Genomic DNA, 22,201 nt, shown 5'->3' on the forward strand with positions numbered 1-22,201 from the left:
GGGGTCATAGCTGGAGAGTTAACTCTTCCCTTCCCACCTGTGACTGAAAATGCCCCCCATACTGCAGTTAGACTTGAAAGAAGCCTTCTATTGAAAGCTTCTTTCAAGCCCAATTGCCACAGGGGAGGGGCAATTTCAGAGGGGGATTGCAGCTGGGGAGGGAGGATTAGCCATTCCCTTCTCAGCAGCACTTTCCAGGAACCACATATCCCTTAATGGGGCATGAAGAAAAAAGCTGAAATGCTTTTTCCAAGCCTAAGTGCTGGCGAGGGGCAGGAGATGTGTGGTGTATGTGCCTACATGGTCCCATGGTCTGTGTGTGTGGTCGGGGAGGATCTCTAACAGTTTCTCAGGTTTCCAGCTGGTGCCCACAAGTCCAAATAGGTTGTCAACCCCTGGTAGTATGGTATGTGCACAATGCTATATAAAGTGTTCAATTATTTCACATAGCCAAAATTAGCCTGGGAGCACTCCTTATATTAGAAAAGGCTGCTTTCATAGTGTTGTATCCAGTGGTGGCTTTGTCTTAGAGGAAAAGACTTCTGTTGGAACATGTCATGGCATCTGATATTCACCAATTCCCCCTGCCTATTTATGCCTCCCATCACTCCTCTGGGGACACTCCAGAACAGAATGGGTATGGTGAAAACGGTAAGGGAGTAGTGCCTCAAATGTGTGAGTTTGTATAATTCCTTTATTCTAAGCCTGATCTAATTAGGAAAATCCACAAGCGGAAGCAGGCTCACTCACATACTGTAAATACGGATGTTCCTTTTTATCCATAAAGCCATGCTCATTTAGGCCCCACTGAACTGGCTGGATCCGTCTTCTAGTACCAATGGCAATAAAGCATCCCCATCCAGAGCCACTACATGTTTTCCAAGATTAGCTGCTGGAGTTGGATCAGGGCCATTATAATTAACAGAATCCCTCTATGGACAAAAGAGCACTAGGTCTTAGAAGCTTTCATGAGAGAATGGAGACTCACACTGAAATTTCCACGTGTGTACAGAACCACTAGCAGCGTATGTGATGGGGCAGAGCGGTGACACCAGCATCACTGCTGCTTACCTTGAAAGAGTGGAGGAAGTCGGGGCAAAAAGGGTATATGAGCAGGATCAATCTGACGCTCCCACTGGTGCACCTGTATGGCCCAGTACTTGTTGCACAGCCCAGCCCTTTTGAGGTAAGTAGCAGCAATACTGATATTACCACAATCTTCAACAACTGTGAAGGGAAGTATCTAAGGGAGGGTAGTGCCCTAACGCAACATGAGTTGGAAAGAAATTTGTTAAGATGGCAACAGTACTGGTTTATCTCTCAAAAGGTTAACAGTTTATTTATTTATTTATTTATTTATTTATTGCACTTGTATACTGCCATGTAGCCAAAGCTCTCTGGGCGGTTTACAGCAATCAAAAACATTAAAACAAATACACAATTTAAAACACATATTTTAAAAACAATTTAAAACACAATTTTAAAATTCAAAACAATGTAGAAACAATTTAAAACACATGCTAAAATGCCTGGGAGAACAGGAAACTCTTGACCTGGCACCGAAAACATAACAGTGTTGGCACCAGGCGCACCTCGTCAGATAGATCATTCCATAATTTGGGGCCACCACTGAGAAGGCCCTCTCCCTTGTTGCCACCCTCCCAGCTTCCCTTGGAGTAGGCACCCAGAGGAGGGCCTTTGATCTTGAACGTAGTGTACGAGTGGGTTCGTATCGGGAGAGGCGTTCCATCAGGTATTGTGGTCCCAAGCCGTGTAAGGCTTTATAGGTTAAAACCAGCACCTTGAATCGAGCTCGGAAACCTACAGGCAGCCAATGCAAGCGGGCCAGAATCGGTTTTATATGTTTGGACCGTCTGGTCCCTGTTACCAATCTGGCCGCTGCATTTTGCACAAGCTGCAGTTTCTGAACCGTCTTCAAAGGCAGCCCCACGTAGAGTGCATTGCAGTAATCTAATTTGAGAATTAGGGTAAAATATCAACTGCACAATCATGGCATCTGCAGTGATGTGTGTGAAGGCATGATTCACATCCATTACCATTTGATATATAACATTAAATAAGTCTTGATTCTACATCGGACCACTCTGGAGCTGATTTTAGCATGCAGAAGTATCATACAAGGCATCACACTTCACTTGTATTTAGTACTTAAAATTATGTGTTTCATGAAAGAAAGGTTATTCTTACAGAACAAAAATATTTATTGTCTGACTTAGTGACGTTAATTTGTTGTCTAAGCTTGCACTAACTACTCTATATACTACAAAATTAGCCAAATATCGAAGCCTTCCCCAGCTTGGTGCCCTGCAGATGTTGTTGGACTCCCAATCAGCTTTTGCTAATGGTGAGATATGATGATAGTTCTAGTCTAGCAACATCTGGAGCGCGCCATGTTGGGGAAGGCTGCTGTACAGGATCTGTAAAATAAATCACTTTACAGGGTCCTTATGCAGCCTGTTCCCCACTCACATTGTACAGAATGAGCATGCAAGAAGAGAGATGTTCGTCCTACCCTTAGCCAGGGAAGGAGGACGCTTGGAGAGAGAATCAAGTGAACCCCCGCCATCTTAGCAACACAGCAGCAACAACAACAGAACCTTGCTGGACACTGAGGTCTGCAAATAAAGCCAGCTAACAACTTACCCATAGCTGTAGGCACAAACCCATCCAAGTTCATATGCCTTCCTCATGAGAAATCCCCCAAAGATTCTGTTGAAAATGTTGCGTTCCTATGTTCAGAAATATTGAACAATGAATGATGTATACTTACATAAAACGTCGCCATAACATGTGTCTTTATTTATAGTTCTCCATCAAGATATCAATTAATAAGTAGCAGTTCATACAATTAGAAAATATAACAAAAAAACACAAAACTCGTAATCTTTAGGCTGAAACTCAGGCTATGCATTTTCTAGAACCAGAAGGAAGAACATTCATGTGGATTTCTTACCATACATACAATTTCTCCAATTCACAGTCCTGTCTTTGTTTCTTGAGTGCTCCAGAGTTCACCCTTTCTCCACATAAGTGCCTTTTCAATGTATTTGTTTTTAGTAGTTTCTACATTTTTAGTTCTGGTTTTATATTTGAAATGGATAGGTTTAGTTGTGGAATTTTGTTTCAGTTTTCACAAATGTTTCATGGGCAGCCACTCGGGTAACTTTTTAGTTGAGAAGCCAGATAAAAAGAGCAAGTGTGTTTGTGTGTGTGAGTGAGAGAGAGAGTGATTAATACCTTTAACACTGTGGAAATAATAAAGAAATGTAGGAAAGGAAAAAGCTGTAAAACCACTAAATATAGACTCCTCTTAAAAATAAAAAATACATTTTCAGCTACGGTATATTTGCTGGCACTTGAAGGCTGCAGTCCTAAGCACATTTCCTTGAAAGTAAGCTCTTTCAAGGGAGAGTGCTTATTCCCAAATAATGATGGTTAGAAGACTCAATCCTAAAATACGTTATGCTAGGAAAAACGATAAGACCACCTGACTATTTGTGCTGGTCAAATTATGATGATAATAGAGGAAAGTTATTCCAGTGACAACAGGCAGACTTAGTGATAAAAGTGTCTGGGATTAAGCAGGAAATGCATATCAGTGATTAAGCAAGGAGGCAAAGAGAAGAGAGCAGTGGAATTATATCACTGAACTAGTTATCAATATGCTCAGCCCACATGCCAATATGCAAAAGGTTTTTTACAGATTCCCCAACAATAATCAACCTTTACTTTTTGATTGTTACTGATGGGGGGGAGGAAAAGACAGGAAGGGCCACAAGGCTGCTACATATACTGAGCAATTGCCAACTCTTTTTAAAGGACATCAGACAAGAGCTGAACCTAGTCAGCAGGTTGCTGTGTGCACAGATGGTAAAGCTCTTTCATGGCAATAATCCACAATGACACCAAGTTGCAAATACCTGAGGATGGCAGATTTCCAAACCCTTTAATGCTGCATCTTGCATCCACACTGAGTTGGGTGGTAACACACGACTCCGAAAACTCATTGTCCTGTGAAAAAGGAGAGGGACAGTTTAGATAGTAGTAGATGATGCTGTCTCATTCCAATATTGTGAGGCAAGCTCCAGCCTAACCTCTACCTGGGGTTGTTGGGATGTCACTCCCTCCATAACTCCTACACTTGGAGACTGGGAGGGGACCTTAGACTTAAAATACTCCTCTCACAAGGAATGCTTCCACCATCCAAAACTTGTTTTGTCTTGATTCCATTTTTGGAGGCCTGAATGCTTTTCCTGCATCATTACAACAGAGTTAACTAATGGAACTCAGCTCCATAACATGCGGTGGCCACTAGCTTAAAAGGGGGCTTAGCTTTAAAGGGGATTAACAAATTTATGAAGGAAAAGCTTCTCAACGGCTATAGGTCATGATGGCTACAATACGTGCAACTTACAGATTCAGAGACAGCAGCATATGCTTCTAAATTGCCAGTTGCTAGAGAACAATAGGGGATAACTATCCTCATGTTCAGCTTGAGGACCTCCCAGAGTCATCTGCTTGGCCACTGTGGGAAACATGATGCTGAACTAGATCAGTTCAGGGTTGCACAGGTAGACAGGCCCTCTTCCTAGATACTCCATTCTGTTCCCCCTCTGTGTCCCCCTTTTTCCTTTCAACCGTCATTAGCATCCCATGGCCACTGATCATGCACAGTTCTCACTGCTATTTTGGGAGGATTCCCCCCTTATTACTATTTCTTCAGACCTTTGGATCCCATCCACCCTGCTGATACCTCCCTCATGGATGGTGCCATTTAGGCTACAGAAGGATTGACACTTGGAGAATGAGATTACTATTAGTATATAGGATGCAGAGTTTGAGAACTTTTGCACTGGGGTAGCCAACACAGTGCCCTCCTCCATAAGTTGCTGGACTACAAATACCATGTTGGCAGAAACTTGGTGGTGGCTGGTGGCTCCATGTCAGTGGGGCAGTGGAATCCATGCCTTATTCTAGACTGAACCTTTCAGGAGCTGTCCACGGTGCTGAAAGCACCTTGGACGGCTCCTTGAAAGTTCAGACTAAAATCCAGTGCAGATTATACAGCCCCACTGCCATAAAGCCACCTGCTGCCACTGCTGCATTGACTACCCCTGTTCTATACCATGCTGATTCCTCTACTGTTATTTTCTCACTATCATTCTGGCACAAGCATTTGCTTTTTTCCAATGCCTGAAATAGATATTTGGCATCTCCCATCTTGAGTGATGAGAAATGAGAGAGTAAAAAGCAGTCACCTTTAAGAAAATTAGATTACCAACTCCATCTCCAAGTAGCAGTTGTAAGCATTCATTCCTCTCCCGCCTACCTTGTGTCCAAAGTATCAAGAAATATGTCATGTACAATGTTTCTTTCCTCTGCAGTAGGAGCCATTTTTAACAAGGAAGCCTTACTGGAATCAATTCTTCTGGTCTTGTTCACTAATCAATGCAATGAAAAACGGAACAAATGTGTGGAAAATCACAAGGTGGAAATAGTCTCCAACACCAGTGCCCAGTTCCCTTCTATTTCAGAACTGATAACAACACATTGATCCAAGGAAATTGATCAGTGGAAGGTTTGAGACAATTAATTTTTATTTAATGTAAATGCACTGCCTTCAAGTCGATTCCAACTTATGGTGACCCTACGAATAGGGTTTTCATGAGGCTAAGAGGCAGTGACTGGCCCAAGGTCACCCAGTGAGCTTCATAGCTATGTGGGGATTCATACCCTGGTCTCCCAGGTCATAGTCCAACATCTTAACCACTACACCACACTGGCTCTCTTATTTTTATTTAACATAATTTATATACCATTTGATTGTTAAAAAAACCCTCAAAGCATACAAGGAACAATAAAATCATCAATAAAGACAGTTAAAACTAAAACATTTAAAAAACAATTAAAACAGCAGTAGACCAAAAAGATATTAAAGCACATCGACATCTATGTGTCTGGATAGGCTTGCTTAAACAGAAATGTTTTAAGCACGCACCAAAAAGAATACAGCAAAAGCACCTGCCTTATGTCAATAGGCAGGGAGTTCCAAAGTGTAGGTGCTGCCACACTAAAAGAACAATTCCTTACAAGTGCAGAATAAGTACTAAATGATATGGTCATCGGTGGCTCTGCTTCGGACTGGAAGGAGGTTTCGAGTGGAGTGCCAGAGGGTTCTGTCCTGGGGCCGATACTCTTCAACATTTTTATCAATGACTCAGATGATGGGGTGGAGGGAAGCCTTATGAAGTTTGCGGATGATACGAAACTGGGAGGGATAGCTAACACAATGGAAGACAGGAATAAAATCCAAAGGGACCTGGATAGACTAGAAAATTGGGCAGAAATTAATAAAATGACATTCAATAAAGACAAATGCAGGATTCTGCATTTAGGCCACAAAAACAAAATGCACGGGTACAGGATGGGAAATACCCGGCTTAGCAGTAGTGCGTGTGAGAAGAACCTTGGAATTGTAGTGGATCGCAAGTTGAACATGACCCAGCAGTGTGATGCTGCGGCAAAAAAGGCAAACGCGGTTTTGGGCTGCATAAACAGAGCTATAGTTTCCAGGTCGAGGGAAGTAATAGTCCCACTATATTCTGCATTAGTCAGGCCTCATCTGGAATACTGCGTTCAGTTCTGGGCGCCTCATTTTAAGAAAGATATAGACAAGTTAGAGCGGGTTCAGAAGAGGGCGATGAGGATGATAGCCGGTATGGAGAACAAGTCTTATGAGGAAAGGTTGAAGGAACTTGGCATGTTCAGTCTGGTGAAGAGAAGGCTGAGGGGCGACATGATTACACTCTTTAAGTACCTGAAGGGCTGTCACATAGAGGAGGGTACAGATTTGTTCACTGCTGCCCCAGAGGGTAGGACTAGGTCTAATGGTTTTAAGTTGCAGGAGCGTAGATTCAGATTGGAAATTAGAAGGAACTTCTTGACAGTAAGGGCAGTTCGGCAATGGAACCAACTGCCTAGGGAGGTGGTGGGATCCCCTTCGCTGGATGTCTTCAAGCAGAGGCTGGACAGCTATCTGCAGGAGATGCTCTAGCTGTGGATTTCCTGCTGTGAGCAGGGGGTTGGACTCGATGGCCTACAAGGCCCCTTCCAACTCTATGATTCTATGGTTCTACATCTGTAACAATGCCAGTTTCACAGATCGAAACTGTCAATTGGGGACATATGATTGTCCCAGATTGGTAACAGGGACCAGACGGTCCGAACATATAAAACCGATTCTGGCCTGCTTGCATTGGCTGCCTGTACGTTTCCGAGTTCGATTCAAGGTGCTGGTTTTGACCTATAAAGCCTTACACGGCTTGGGACCACAATACCTGATGGAACGCCTCTCCCAATATGAACCCACCCGTACACTACGTTCAAGATCAAAGGCCCTCCTCCGGGTGCCTACTCCAAGGGAAGCTGGGAGGGTGGCAACAAGGGAGAGGGCCTTCTCAGTGGTGGCCCCCAAATTATGGAATGATCTATCTGACGAGGTGCGCCTGGTGCCAACACTTATCTTTTCGGCGCCAGGTCAAGACTTTCCTCTTCTCCCAGGCATTTTAGCATGTGTTTTTAAATTGTTTTTATATTGTTTTGAATTTTAAAATTGTGTTTTAAATTGTTTTTAAAATATGTGTTTTAAATTGTGTATTTGTTTTAATGTTTTTGATTGCTGTAAACCGCCCAGAGAGCTTCGGCTATGGGGCGATATTCAAGTGCAATAAATAAATAAATAAATATGGGTTAGGCGATCCCACAAGTAAACTGGTCCCAAGCTGTTAAGGGCTTTATATACCAATAGTGACACACTGAACTTGACCTGGTAACAAATATGCAACCAGTGCAGATCTCTGAGCAGGGCTGTTACATGCTGACAGGATCTCACTCCTGTCAGCAACCATTCTGTAGCATTCTGCACTAACTGCAGTTTACAGATGAGGTGCAAGAAAAGCCCCAAATAGAGTGCTTTGCAGGAATCCAGTCTTGAAGTCACTAATGCCTGGACTACCATGGTCCAGCTGTCCTGGTCCAGGAGCGGTTGCAAGTAGCTGCCTCTCTGCCAACCTCTATCAGTGGAGAGAAGCAAAGCTCTGTCTGGAAGAGGCCACAGCTTCTCCCAGTCAGGCTGGAGCTAATGTAGCAAAAAAACACAGGGGGCGGGAGCAGAAAAATACCTCTCCCCACCTGAACACACAGAGCTTAGGATGCGGCAGTCGATCCACTGTTCCACTCTGCTCCAGTGCTCCCCAGTTGAGATTAGGATTGCTCTGTTATTTCATATTGTCAAGAATGGGCAACAATCAGAAATTTGTCATTGTCACAATGAATACATTACATACTTTCTCCTTCCTTAAATATTTTTTCCTCCTCTGGACTTTCAAGAAGCAATGGATTCACAAATGCTGGCCTGTGAATACATAGGAAAAAAATATTCAGAACAGTATGCTTTAAGAAAAAAAAGTGTTTGGTTGCAATCCAGCACAGTTTTGTATGTCTTTCTGAAATAAATGAGTTCTACACATGCCCACTAGACTGTTTTAAGGCAGTAGCATTTGGTTATCACCAGAAGCAATTTGCCCACAGGGGCAAAGCTGCAACACTAGTTTCCCAGCAGCAGCGTCACTGCCACTTATTGTGAGGAAGAGGGGTCAGGGCTATGCAGGGCACCAGCACAACCAATCCAGCACTCCTGCTGGTATACCCATGGAGTCCCTGTCTCCCCCCCTCCCCCTATTAGTAAGTGGCAGTGAAGCTTCTGCTGTGAAGCTGCCGTTGCAGCTCCACCCTGCTGGGCAAGCTACTTCTGATGATTACCACCCAACAAACAAAACTATAAATAAAAAGATATAAGTGACCCGCAGAGGTTGGCTAATATGGAGTACCACACATTCATGTATCAGCTTAAGTAATAGATGCTCAATCTCCTTCCAATGCATAGAATTTATTTTGTGGCCTTAAGAATTCAAGGCATTCTATTATACAATCAAAATTTGAATTATAAACTTGAATTTATTATACATTCTAAAGGCTGCTTCCATTGCTGCTTTTCCCCACCATCTTCTGAAAACTCTTGTACAGATTTAGCTAAAAACACCAGCATAACAAGGGAATGGCCAAAAGTGACTCTGAGATGCACGGGCTATGGCACCCTGGGAAATCTTGTGCCCTCCAGATGTTGTTAGATTCCAACTCTCATGAGGCCCAGCCAGTTCGGCCAATGGCTGACCAGAAACATTTGGAGGGCCATAGCTTTTCCCATCCTGGGCTATGGAGATGATCCTGGAAGCTTTGCCAGATGTGATTCATGTCCAGTCACCACCTCTCTACAAAGACATCCACCTGCAAAAAATTTTTTTATCACTTCCCAACAAGTGACCTCAGCCTTCAAGTGAGAGAGAAAGCATGATGGAAACAGCCCTAAGTGATTATGAAAGAAGCACTTGATTTTAAAATTTGTGCCATGTAAGCAAGGTTCAAAAAGGCCATACCACCCACTTTATTCTCCCCTCTACCCACACTAATACATTTCTGTGAACATTCTTTCCCATTCTCCTTAAAGAACCACTCACTGAGAACCCTTCCGGGCTTGACCCACTCTCAAATTTGGTCTTATGAAAGCCATTTTTGGCAATTTATCAAGTGTGCCGCAAAAACTACATTTTCTATCCTTATTCCTTTATGATCTAGGAAGGAAGGAAGTCAAGCACTGTGGTAGACGAGACAAATATTTTGCCATTATTTTCTTGTATTCTAAATCCAAAGTGTAAGAAGAAACAAACATCTTTCCGTGCCCCCTACAAATGGTTTTGCCATTCAGCAATAGTACTTCTCTTGAGATTCAGTTTTGTCTTCATCCATCATAGAGATTGTTTAAATCGAATTACTACAGTACATTTCCAATCAGATTTCAAGACATTCTGCGTGAATGCATTAAACATGCTTACTATTCAAAGTCTGGACAAAGTCACATTCATGGAAAATGTGACGAATTTTTCACCCTCAAAGCTGCCAAGAACCTTGTATTCATACTGATCAAGTTGAGGTCTCTGGATGCTATATCCACCCCTCAAAAAAGTAATTTTAAAATCCTACCTGTTTTTGCATTCATGTAATTTAATAAACCCTCTTCTCCCCCCTGAGTTTGCTCCCCCTTCCTCCACCAATACCAAAAGATTTTATCGCTTGTTGGTCTACAATTATTTCCAATGGTGTGCTGGAATTGGAAACATTACCTTTTGTTTTCTGGATCACGGGCCACCATGACAAAGGTTGCATCCAATACAGGGCAATAGACACCTTCATGAAACTAAGAGGAAACAATAGAAGGGAAATCAGGTTTAGCAACCTAGTCAGTTTTCCCTGATAACACAATAAAGACCTTGAGGTTTTGTCTTCATAGTGGCCTGGTTTGCCCATCACATTAAACTAAAGTTAAAAACAAACTGTGGCTTGATATGAATGAACAGCATGCTGATGTACACTGTCAAAGTTCTCATTGAGCTCCTCTCCTCTCCTGATGCACAACCAGGAAACAAGTTAGTCCCTGGTTTGTCATAACATCCAAACCCAAAATTAACCACAAGCGGTAAGCCAAGAACAAACCTCTGACAATATCAATTGTTGAAGTGGAGCCCATGAAATGTATATAGTGGCCAGTTATACTGAGAAGCAGTGGCCAGTTATACTGAGAAGCAGTGAAAGTGAACCTTCTTTGTAGGTCAAAGTAGTTACTAATATTCTATATGTCATCAGATTATGCATGGTGTGGAGAAAGAGACCCTAATAACAGAACCCAGGGTCATCCAATAAAGGTGAACAGTGAGAGATTCAGAACAGACAAAAGGAAGTAATTCTTCACACAGTGCATAGTTAACAAGATGTGATCATGGCCTCCAACTTTAAATGAGGATTATATACATTCATGGGGGCTGTCATTGGCTACTAGTCACGATGGCTATGCCCTCCCATTAGGATTACAGACAGAATGCCTCCAAATGCTAGTAGATGGGGAAGAACAGCAGAAGGCTGTTGCTCTTATCTCCTGTTTTGGGGCTTGTTATACAGCAAGAGCTCTTCTTAGGTTCTTCCTCTGCTGACAAAATCATGATAAGCATTGTTCATAATATGAATAAAATTGTTCAGTTACAGCACGGATAGTCAAAGTTGTGCCCTCCAGATGATGTTTAACTACAACTCCCATTAGCCTCAGCCAGCATGGCCAATAGTCAGGTATGATGGAAGTTGTAATCCAACAACGTCCAGAGGGCACCACACTGGCTATTCCTGCATTACAGGATGCATAATAGTTGGTCAAATCCAGGAATCCTTACAGACAAATGAAGATTATTTGCTGCCACTAACCTGAAGCATGTGCATTTTCACTTCCATTGATGTCTTTCCTACCCATGAAACATTCCCAACAAACTTAATATCAGAATCTGGACGAATATCCTGTTTCCATAATCCTAAAAGCATACAAAGAAGAATCACAGCACAGACATTAAAGATAAGTAACTAAAAACAAATGTCTAATATCTCTGGTCTAGCCCAAGGAGGATTACTTACCCGTTAGCTATTACAAGCCAATTTGCACATTCTCTCTCTCTCTCTCTCTCTCTCTCTCTCTCTCTCTCTCTCTCTCTCTCATTCACTCACTCACTCACTCTCTCTCTTCTCCTCTCCCCCCCCCACAGAGAGAGAGAGGCTGTGAGCACACTAGTCACCTACCCCAAAGCGTTTCCATTGGTCACACCTGGAGAGGGAATGGGTTGATCTGCCAATCAGTTGCAAAATCTCTTTGAAGTGAATTTTTAAAAAATGCACTCAAGCTGATCCCATCAGGTTTTACAGTAAAAAGAGGTGGGGTTTGAATAGCATTGTGTGCCCCCATTTCAGAAAAGAGAGATGGAGGCACACTGGAACTGGCAGAACAGTAAGCGTGTCTCTACCCACACACACATGCACATCCAAACCTTGGGATCCCCTTTAGAGGCCCTACTCTGAGTGCCCCATCTAGTGAAGTGTGGTGGGTGGCTACTAGGGAAAAGACCCTCTCCTGTGGCACTCTGGCTACAGGATATGCTCCCCGAAGAGGCTTGCCAGACACCCTTCCTGTGGTTTTTCAGCATCAAGTGAAGACTTTTTCAGTGTCCTGGTCTTTTGAACACTTGTGATTTTATTTTATTTTATTTATAGAAGTATTTATATACCAATCTCTCAAACACATCAGGGCAGTGCACAACAACATAAAGACATTTTAAAACAATAAAAAGCAATCATTAAAATGACTGGCAACTCAATAAACATTTTAAGCAGCCACATAAGCGCGTTGGCACAAAAAAGTCTTCAAGAGATGCCTGAAAGTCAAAAGCGAGGATGCCTACCAAATCTCAACCAGAAGTGTTTTAGTGCTTTGAGTGTTTAAGAACAGTGTGCTTTGAACTATCTATTTTTCTTCCTCTTTCTACTAGATAAAGTTTTTTATGAAGCAAATTATGATTTTACAATACTGTATTTTAAAGTTGAATTTTAATATTCTATATGTGCCACCCAGAGAACAATTTATTTGGCAGTCTTATATAAATATAATAAACAAATAAACAACATAAAAGACAGTGGTTGTTCTGGTCACCACAGCCCCCTTTTCCTTGCAAAATAAGGAAAAGGCGAAAAATGGGGGGGGAGTATGTTTTGATACTCCATGCATCTATGTCAAAAATAGGTAAGTTCACTAACAATACATTTATATTGGAAACTGGAATACATTATCTAATGGCCCTGCAGTAAAATTCTGCATTAGAGAATTTTGGGGACAAGAAATGAATCTGTGTTTCATAAATGAAGACTGATTCATGAGTATTACTGTAGGAGGTGGAATTACCCAAGGCCAGCCTTTCCCAAACTGTTGCCCTCCAGATATTTTGGACTACAACTTCCATCAGTCCCCTTCACTATCTCCTGCAGAATGATGGCCACGTGCATTCATTTATTTAGAAAATGTATGAACCGCTTGTTCAAACATATTCTCCAAAATTATCTAGACATTATAGATAAAACCCATAAAAAATTTCAAAACAAATACACATAAAATCATAATCATTAACAACAAAGTTCACAGCAAAAAAACTTTAAAACAAAAATAAGTAACTATATCACGTGTCTTGAAAGGCTTGCTGAAACATAAGGTAAGCAAATTCAGGATACAAGTCTTTCCAAGGCAGCTCACAAGGAACACTAAACTATATTTTTTTAAAGCCACAACAATCAATATTATCTTATAAAAAGCCATCTAGATCCTTCCCACAGGGCAGCTGGTGACAGATGGCCCTGTTGGGAGTGGGAGGAGAAAGTCCAGCTAGAGCAGGCTCTAAGTTGGTCTTAGAAGGAAAAGTGGAAGGCATTCAATGACGTACAGGAAAAAAAGGAGGGGTGTGAACCCTGAATGCCAAAGAAGGGAGTTTCAATGTATTTATTGTATAAATTCTTTGAAGAATTAGCTTTATAGTATAAAATGCCCAACGCGTTTCAGCCCATCAAGGGCTTTCATCAGGGGATTATAGTTGCTAAAAACTCTATATGCACTGGAGGTGCGAAGTCACAATACTGCAGCAATCATATAAATTCTCTAGAGTATTGTGACTTCGCACCTCCAGTGCATATAGAGTTTTTAGCAACTATAATCCCCTGATGAAAGCCCTTGATGGGCTGAAACGCGTTGGGCATTTTATACTATAAAGCTAATTCTTCAAAGAATTTATACAATAAATACATTGAAACTCCCTTCTTTGGCATTCAGGGTTCACACCCCTCCTTTTTTCCCTCTAAGTTGGTCTTAGCCTGCCTTCCTCTCTACAATGGGGCAGAGTCCATCCTTATGAGTTTGCAGCTCCTAAAAAAGTGTTCCAGATCACCACTTGGAATGTCTGTACATTCATTTCAGGCATGTGCCTAATGATATGTACCAATCAGAAATATTTATGTTTACACATCTAGCCACATTCAGGCAGGTGGCTGAAGCCAAGGCAGGAGAACATTTACAGAAAATTAAACCACTTCCCCTCTACAAAAGGAACTGAAAGGGTATCTGAAGAAGCATGACCCTAACCTTTTCCCACTGCATCCTAAAAGAACACAAAATATTGGGAAGCTTGCTCCAAATTTGGCTGTCATAAATGGTCACCTATGGGTCAAGCAAGATGTAATGGGAAATGGGCATTTGCCCCAGAAAATGGCAGCAACGCATCTTGTCGTCTTTCCTCTTGGTGTAATCTCTAGTTGAAGAAATGTGTGACATGACATTTCAGCACTGTCCTGCTCCACATCACTGACTGTTTTTTTGGGGGGGGGGTAGAAGGGGGAGGTGTGCATGGCATAATGTCATGTAAGATGCTTTCCTAACTAGATATTAACATGAGGGCAGGAATGCAGACACAGAGAGGTCATTTTGGCAGCAAAGGCGCATTTGTTGTAACATCCATCAGCCTGAAGAAAGTTCACCCAAAGGAGGTGGAAGAGTTATTTTCTGCTCTTTCCCCCCAACATTTTGGTCAAAATGAAGCCCAATTTTTCTGTTGCTACCCAACACAGTGAACGCTCCTATTTCATGCATAAATTTATTAAAAAGTAAAACACTGTACCAATTTTGTCGACCAGCGCTGTGACGATTGATAAAGGAGACTTCTGAGCAGCTTCATGTTTTGTGTGTGTATAACAAATGAGAACTGTAGAGAAATAATGAGACAATGCATTATTTATTCCCAATATTTATAACTGGTTTTTTTTAAAAAGAGTGAAGTTAAACTTCACAATGTGGTCTTTGTGTTATTCAAAGAAGAATATTTAAGAGTACAAGTAAACAAGCAACATTTATAAAAGCATCTCATTTGCAAATATCATTAAAATTGGTTCATTCAGTTGGTCATATGAAGAGCTCAAGTAGACACACCACAGCAATACAAATACTAGCTTGGAAGTAAATTTCATCTATACTGGTGACACTTTTAAATAGGTGTCCTTAGCATCATAATTTGCCTGCCTTCTCTAAGGAACTGGGATAGATTAAAGACATGTCTCAAAAACTAGGAAACCAGATTTCTACTCACCACCTCACCATGGCAAGAACAGCTCCAGCCTTCCCATCTAGCTTGGAGTGATGCTGAGCTTCTGCTTAGTAGTGCGGGGGGGGGAATCTCTGCCCTCTCTCCAGTTCCAAGTATAGAGAAGAAAGGTATGCTGGCCATTTTGGTGGTAGGCCAAACATCTTGACCTCCTGCAGCCCATCTGAATCCCCACCCTTCCCTTTAGCTCCAGTGCGAAAATTGGGGCTGGTTTGTTTGCCTGGAGGGTGCTAGATGGCTGAAGTACTCAGAGCGCTCATGCCAAAAGACGACTCTGCTTCCCCACAGGTCAGGGACTAAGACTGAAATCCTATGCAAACACAGCTGGGAACAAGCACAATTGAACACAATGGGACTGACTTCCGATTACAAATGCCTAAGGTTTCCCTGAAAGGGAGCGGCAGGATCCCAGCAGTCACAAATTTTGGCTTGGCTGCTTTAAACTTCCACTTTCTGTGCACCCTTGTGGAAGTTCTGAAGCAGGGATTTGTGCCATCTCCTGCATGGGTATGGCATTCATAAGCAGAACCCATATAGGAGGTCACACATCTCACCACTGGGGGGAAGAGGGTAAACTCCCTATCTGGGCTTTTACACAAGAAATGCAAAAAGAGGAAGCCTGATCCACTCACACTTTCTCCTCCCGCACCCCAGTTCTGTGCAATATCTGAAAACCAGAACTCTAATTACCCAAATTAATCTGATCACCAGATAAATGAAACTATATGGCTGTTACATACCTCCTAAGCTATCAAGATCTTCAAGAATTCGGCCAAACCTATTAAGGTTAAATGGTACATGATAAGTAAAACACTGTGTACAGTCCTGGTCACCTCAGCTCAAAAAGGATATTGTAGAGCTGGAGAGGTTTAGAAAAGGGCCACCAAATGATCAAGGGGATGGAGTGACTCCCCTATGAGCAAAGGCTACAGTATTTGGGGCTTTTTAGTTGAGAGAAAAGGCGAGTAAAGCGACACAATAGAAAGTGTATAAAACTATGCATGGCATGGATAAAATAGTCAGAAAAAAGTTTTTCTCTCAAAATACTGGAAGTCATGTGCATCCAATGAAACTGACTGTTGGAAAATTCAGGACAGACAAAAGAACGTACTTCTTCACACAGCACGCAAACAATGGAATTAGCTCCTATAAGAGCTACAGATTGCCACCACCTTGGATGGCTGAAACAGGAAGAGACAAATTCATAGAGGATAAGGATAATGGCTACTAGAAATTATTGTTATGTTCTTCGTCTGCTATGAGAGACAGTATGCCTCTGAATGACAGTTGCTGGGATTCACAAATGAGGAGAGTGCTGTTGTGCTCAGGTCCTGTTTTCAGGCTTCCCATAGATGTCTGGTTGGCCACTGTAAAAACAGATTGCTGGACTAATGGGCTTTTAGCCTGACCCAGCAGAGATCTTCTTACGTTCTTAAAAATGCATGAATGGCAGGGAACCAAACAAGAAGATATTCACTCAATTAAAAAGGCAACTGTTTTTACCTGACAGAGTTGTGCACATTCAGATATTTTTCTCTTATTTCAGGCTGACTTCCCAAAGGCAGGATAACTTCTATATAGCTGTCTCTCATTTTTCTAGAGGGCAGGTCTGCTTGGCTTTTAGCGAGGAGTGTATGTAAGGCTTTTCTTTCATTCATTGCTTGCACATGGTCTCTGGGGGAAAAAAACCCAATCAAATTATTAAAGATGGGGAAAATATATTATGTTACATTATTTTGCAACACACAAAATGTAATACAAGTTGACCAAAGTAGAGCTAGTGCAGCATAATAACTAAGATCAAGAAGTCTGAGCTCGAAACCACAAGTTCAAATCTTAGTTCAACCTTGAATGCAAATCACTTCCAGCTTCAAATCATTTTTGCAATTTGGGGATAATATTTACTTTCCTTAAAGGGTTGGGGGTTATTGTTAAGGATTACTAAGATAAGGCATACATACATTTAGTGAAAGTATTGTAATAATCACCATCCTTGCAAAGGCAAAGACCTTAGCGATTCAAGGCAGAGCTTGTAAAATTTCTGAAAGAGAACATGCTGCAACATACTCTTCCACCACTCGGAACGGTTTCATTTTGAAATGCAACTACCAAAAAAATTAAAGAAAAGTTTGCATGCACCATACCTCCAATTGGTAGATGCTCCCACTATCTCCCTCAATCTACTTCGCACTGAAACAAAACAAAGTCAGAAATACTTGATGGGTTAAATGGCCAAAGGCTATTACTGCCCTCCCAAGAAGCAGAAGAGTAAGCAAAGTCATGCAAAGAGAAGGCAAAAAGCAACAGCTGGTCAAGTTCATGCCTGCCCTAATGGACATGCCATTAATAACTGGGGGAGAGTATGACAGATGTAGTAATGAAAGACATGTATTCGCTCTTTGCAACATAAATGTTATTGTTTTTCTACTGAGGTTTACTATTTAAAAACAATAAATACAGCAGTTCAAATAGCAGCTGATCCTTTGGGCTTTTAAAAAACAACAACACACAAACAAATTTGGCCCAGCAAGACAACCTGCACATTCCAAAATGAATATTCAAGTTATTCAGTCTACATTCATATACTGTATGTCTGTATTCATTTGTCCTGATATTGTAACGGAAATCTATGCACGGAACCAGGCTTCTACGTGCATAGTCAAAAAGGATGCCACTACACATCCGAATTGCTTTGCCATTGCGAGGCTCACCCAAGCTCCAATGAACAAGCTGGATGAGTCATTTGATGCAGGCTGGGATGTGTCCGTTTTACCAATGAAAAAAGGCAAAGAGCCCCCACCCATTATAAAAATAATTACTGTCAGTTCACATTGAGAATTCAACAGCCCTCGGTACTTCCATCTAAAATTAAGCCACAGACCTGACCTTACAAGATCTGAACAGGGTGATTTATAACAGATGCTATTGGAGGTTGCTGATTCATAGGGTTGCCGTAAGTCATAATCGACTTGAAGGCAAATAACAAGAATGACCATATCAGCCCTCCAGATGTCCAAACAGGTATGCACATGAAGCTGACATTTATGGAAGAAAAAATGTTTAAATGTAGCCAGGGTGGTGAGGCCACCAGACCATTGTGAAGTAGGCAGTAGGTGTTTATCCTTCCATCCTCATAGTATAAGTCTCTTAGCAACTATAAGGGCTCGTAGCGTCGACTTTTTTTGTCCTGCTGTTAATCCCCCTCCTGTAGGAACAGAGTTTATAGTATGAACATCGGCAAATGTCAAGGATTTTGCCAGTACTAAATTAGTACAGACAACAAGTTCAGACCAAAAAGAATAGATCACTGGATATGCCCCCACCATATGCCAAGAGGCAGCTAGACAAGCATCTGTCAGGAATGCTTTGATTTGGATTCCTGCATTGAGCAGGGGGTTGGACTTGATGGCTTTATAGGCCCCTTCCAACTCGACTGTTCTATGATTCTATGATTCTATGCATCACCATGCAGGACCAACAGTAGTAAGATGTTACTTCTGCTGGCTCAGGGCTAATATATCTAACCATCAAAAAAACCCACACCCCTCAAATAAATTAAAATGGTTGCATGTAATTTGGATGATTTAGGAAGAATTAGACAACCCCAATCATTTCCAAAAGTGGCTTTGATCCAATTAAGTCAGTCATGTTGAACTCACAGAGCCAGCAACATCCTTGGCATGTTTGTCAGCTGGGCAGATTTTATAGCACTACATATCACTAGAGTACTAATTAGCTTGATTTTGTATTTAATGATACACAATAGCGCAAGAGGAAACATCAAAGATGTATTTGATTTTACTGAGGTCCAATGTATTTAGTGAGGTCAATGAGTTGGAGGACTCTTCTTCAGGGACAGTTAAAATACACACACACACAATCCACTTAACATATCAGGACAAACCGTATCTTTCTGGCCACCCAAGACAGAACCTTGATTCCGCCCCCTAATACCATATATATTCTAAGACAGGGATCGCTAATTTATGGCTGTCCATGTTTTTGGACTACAAATCCCATCATTCCTGACAACTGGCTGAGCTGGGTGGGTCTGATGAGATTTGGAATTCAGCAATATTTAGAGGGCCACAGATTAACCACCCCTGTTTTAGATTACCTGTGCAAGCATGTATAGCACCTTAACAGCACCACTATTCCCATCCTATCAGTGGAGAGCCAGATTGATGTATTTCATGTATGTGCTTTATAATTTAAGGAATGGTCAATGTCTGCTCCCTCAGTTTTCCAGTATCATAATCTGAGACAGTACTTTATCTCAACATTGATTTCATCTATACATTGTGTTTAAGGCACATCTATACAGCAGTGACCTATATTCCTGGTTCAAGTCTTCAGGAGAATGTTCTTGGAAACTGCAGATATTTCTCCTCTGGATCAGCAGCACCCCTATGTCTGAATCTAGCCATGTAGTCTATACTGCAATCAACCTCACTGCTCAGTAGGACAGGTGGAGGAGACATTCCAATCAAATGTTCCTTCTTTGTGAAGACTGTAGGAATCAGATGTCCCCCCTTTCCCAAGTACATCTAGGATTCAAAATAATCACCATTATAGGCATGCTCATATCCCTTCTTTTGATCCATATATGGTTAAGCACTTTGCCTTTCCCAAGTGGTGGGAGATTCCAGAAGCAACACCATGGGATTTGGTTTCCTTTGCATGAGAGAGAACAGAGATAATTTACAATCAAGTAATGAAGAACCTTGGGCAGCTCCTTTAAAGGTTGGACTAAAACCCAGAGCAGATTCCAGTCCCCCACTGGCCTTCCCATTCCTACCTGGAATTGCCAGGGATTGAATCGGGAACCTTTTGCATGCAAAGCAGGTGCTCTACCACTGAGCTACGACCTTTTGTTCTTCAAACTCTTATCAAATGAAGCATATACAATTTGTTAGCAAATGATTCCCCATAACCAGGTCTGGAAAAAAATCCTGGTACTTGGTTGGCTAAACTCATAGAAGGAATCTTGAGAAAAAGAAGAGAACAAAGGAGTCAAAAAGACCTTAATGAGAGCTGGCCTCAAGCAAATATATTGCACTGAAGGATAGGGATGGCTATGTGCTAGAATGGAGAAGTAAATAGACTGCAATAAACCTCAACCAGAAATCTAGACTAAACCCAATTTTGTAATAGGTTTGGCATAACTCATCCCTAGGGGACGAGGGTGAAAATGTTCTTGATCATCTAAATGTGACAGGTGGCCAAAGAGGCCATAGGAAATGTCAAGAGTCAAAAGAAAAAGTCAAGAGGATCAAATCTCTGCAAAACGCTTGCCAGTTGTTCAGACCTCAACAACAGAAGTTCAGCCGGCATGTATACTGCAGATCAAGATAATATGAAGTCCATGAGGATGCCAGCATTAAGGAGTAGAAAGCTTCTTTCAGAAACAGCCAAATGAGAAGAACAAAAAGTAAAACAAACTTGTATCACAAAGAATGTGGGCAAAAAGAGGCAAAAAAGAATTTGAGGAGCATACTGACAACAAGATTAAGAACAACAATTTTATAAAAAAACACAATTAAATACATCATAAGTATGAGACCATAGGAGGTGGCAGGACCAGCGAATAACAAGAATGTGTGCAAAATGACGAAAAGCACACTACAGAAACGCTAGATTAATTCTTTGCATCTTCTGTCTTCACTGCAGAAAATGTAAGGCAGATATCCATGCCAGAGAACTGACTTTCATGGAAAGGAAATCTGAAGAGCAGAAGGAAATAGTAGTGACAAGAGAGAACATTCTAGACCATACTGAAAAAATTAAAATTAACAAATTACTATGTCTGCACGACATCCACCCAAGAGTTCTTAAAGATGTGAAATTATTGAGCTTCTAACAAAAATATGCAACTGGTCCCTAAAATATGGAACGTTTTTATACCAGAGGACTGAAAGCAGCCAATGTAACACCAGTTTTCAAAAGAGATCAGGAAGGGGGAATCCAGGAAACCATAGGGCAGCTAACTTTGGCAGTAAACATCCTAGTCGTCTACAGCAAAACACTTTTACTGGCCACACTTGGAGGGGGAATGGGTTGATTTGCCAATCCATTGCAAAATCTCTTTGAAGCTGAATTTTTTTAAAAAGCACACTCCAGCTGCTCCCACCAGGTTTTACAGTAAAAAGGGGCAGGGTTTGACTAGCATTGTGTGCCTCCGTTTTCAGAAGAGAGAGGTACAGACGCACTGGAAGCGGCAGAACAGTGAGGGTGTTTCTACCCTTACTGTCTGTTGTCTCTCATAATAGTACAATCCAGGGTCATCCAAGGAAACTGAAGAGGAAGAGATTAAAAACAAAGTACTACACTGCACATAATTAAACTGCAATATTAGCTCCCACGTGATATGGTGATGGCCACCAACACAGATGGCTGTAAAAGATGTGTAACTTCTATTCTCCGTGAATATGTCTATCAATGGCTACTAGGCATGATAGCTATATGCAACAGCAGGAGAGGGCTTTTGCCCTCCCAGGCTGCTTTTGGGCTTTCTGTATGCATCTGCTTGACCACTGTGGGAAACTGTATTCTGAACTAGATAAGCCTCTAATGTGATTCCGCAGGGCTGCTCGTATGTTCTTAAACTAGGAGGAGGAGCAAAGGATAAGCTGGTCAGCTGTTAAAGGAAGTGGGGCAAAGTAGTCACTGGTCTGAAGCAGAAACATTAGAAAAGAGTAGGTAGCAGAGAGATGGTAATTGAATAAGTGAACAAAAAAGGAGGACTGAGAGAATAATAAATAATAATAAATAAAATTTTATTTTTGAGTCGCCTATCTGGCCGAATTAACGGCCACTCTAGGCGACGTACATTTACAAGATAAAATACAATACAATAAAAACCAATAAAACCACAAACAAAATTTAATATACCGGTATTAAAAACAACCCCCCCCGAGAACCCATAGGCCTGCCTGAACAGCCAGGTCTTCAAGGCCCGGCGGAAACCTGTCAGGGAAGGGGCATGGCGAAGGTCAAAAGGAAGGGAGTTCCAGAGGGTGGGGGCCACAATCGAAAATGCCCTCTCTTTTCGGGGCAAA

General features: G+C 41.7%; 1 protein-coding gene across 5 annotated transcripts in view; it reads right to left on the bottom strand.

Moving 5' to 3' along the window:
* ACOT9 (acyl-CoA thioesterase 9) overlaps positions 1-22,201 on the bottom strand; it is a 35,237-nt gene that overhangs the window by 5,169 nt on the left and 7,867 nt on the right. For 4 of the 5 annotated variants that reach the window (XM_061627309.1, XM_061627308.1, XM_061627307.1 and 1 more), the window contains 10 exons: positions 17,288-17,333; positions 16,647-16,817; positions 15,884-15,921; positions 14,664-14,747; positions 11,389-11,492; positions 10,260-10,333; positions 8,367-8,434; positions 5,351-5,462; positions 3,942-4,032; positions 2,665-2,750 (listed from right to left, as the gene is read on the bottom strand). In XM_061627309.1, coding sequence (XP_061483293.1) covers positions 2,665-2,750; positions 3,942-4,032; positions 5,351-5,462; positions 8,367-8,434; positions 10,260-10,333; positions 11,389-11,492; positions 14,664-14,747; positions 15,884-15,921; positions 16,647-16,817; positions 17,288-17,333 — 874 coding nt within the window. The remainder of the gene's footprint in view (positions 1-2,664; positions 2,751-3,941; positions 4,033-5,350; positions 5,463-8,366; positions 8,435-10,259; positions 10,334-11,388; positions 11,493-14,663; positions 14,748-15,883; positions 15,922-16,646; positions 16,818-17,287; positions 17,334-22,201) is intronic. The other variant, XM_061627312.1, reaches the window with a different exon arrangement.

The sequence above is a fragment of the Rhineura floridana genome, chromosome 5, assembly GCF_030035675.1.
Source record: "Rhineura floridana isolate rRhiFlo1 chromosome 5, rRhiFlo1.hap2, whole genome shotgun sequence".
Lineage (NCBI taxonomy): Eukaryota > Metazoa > Chordata > Lepidosauria > Squamata > Rhineuridae > Rhineura > Rhineura floridana.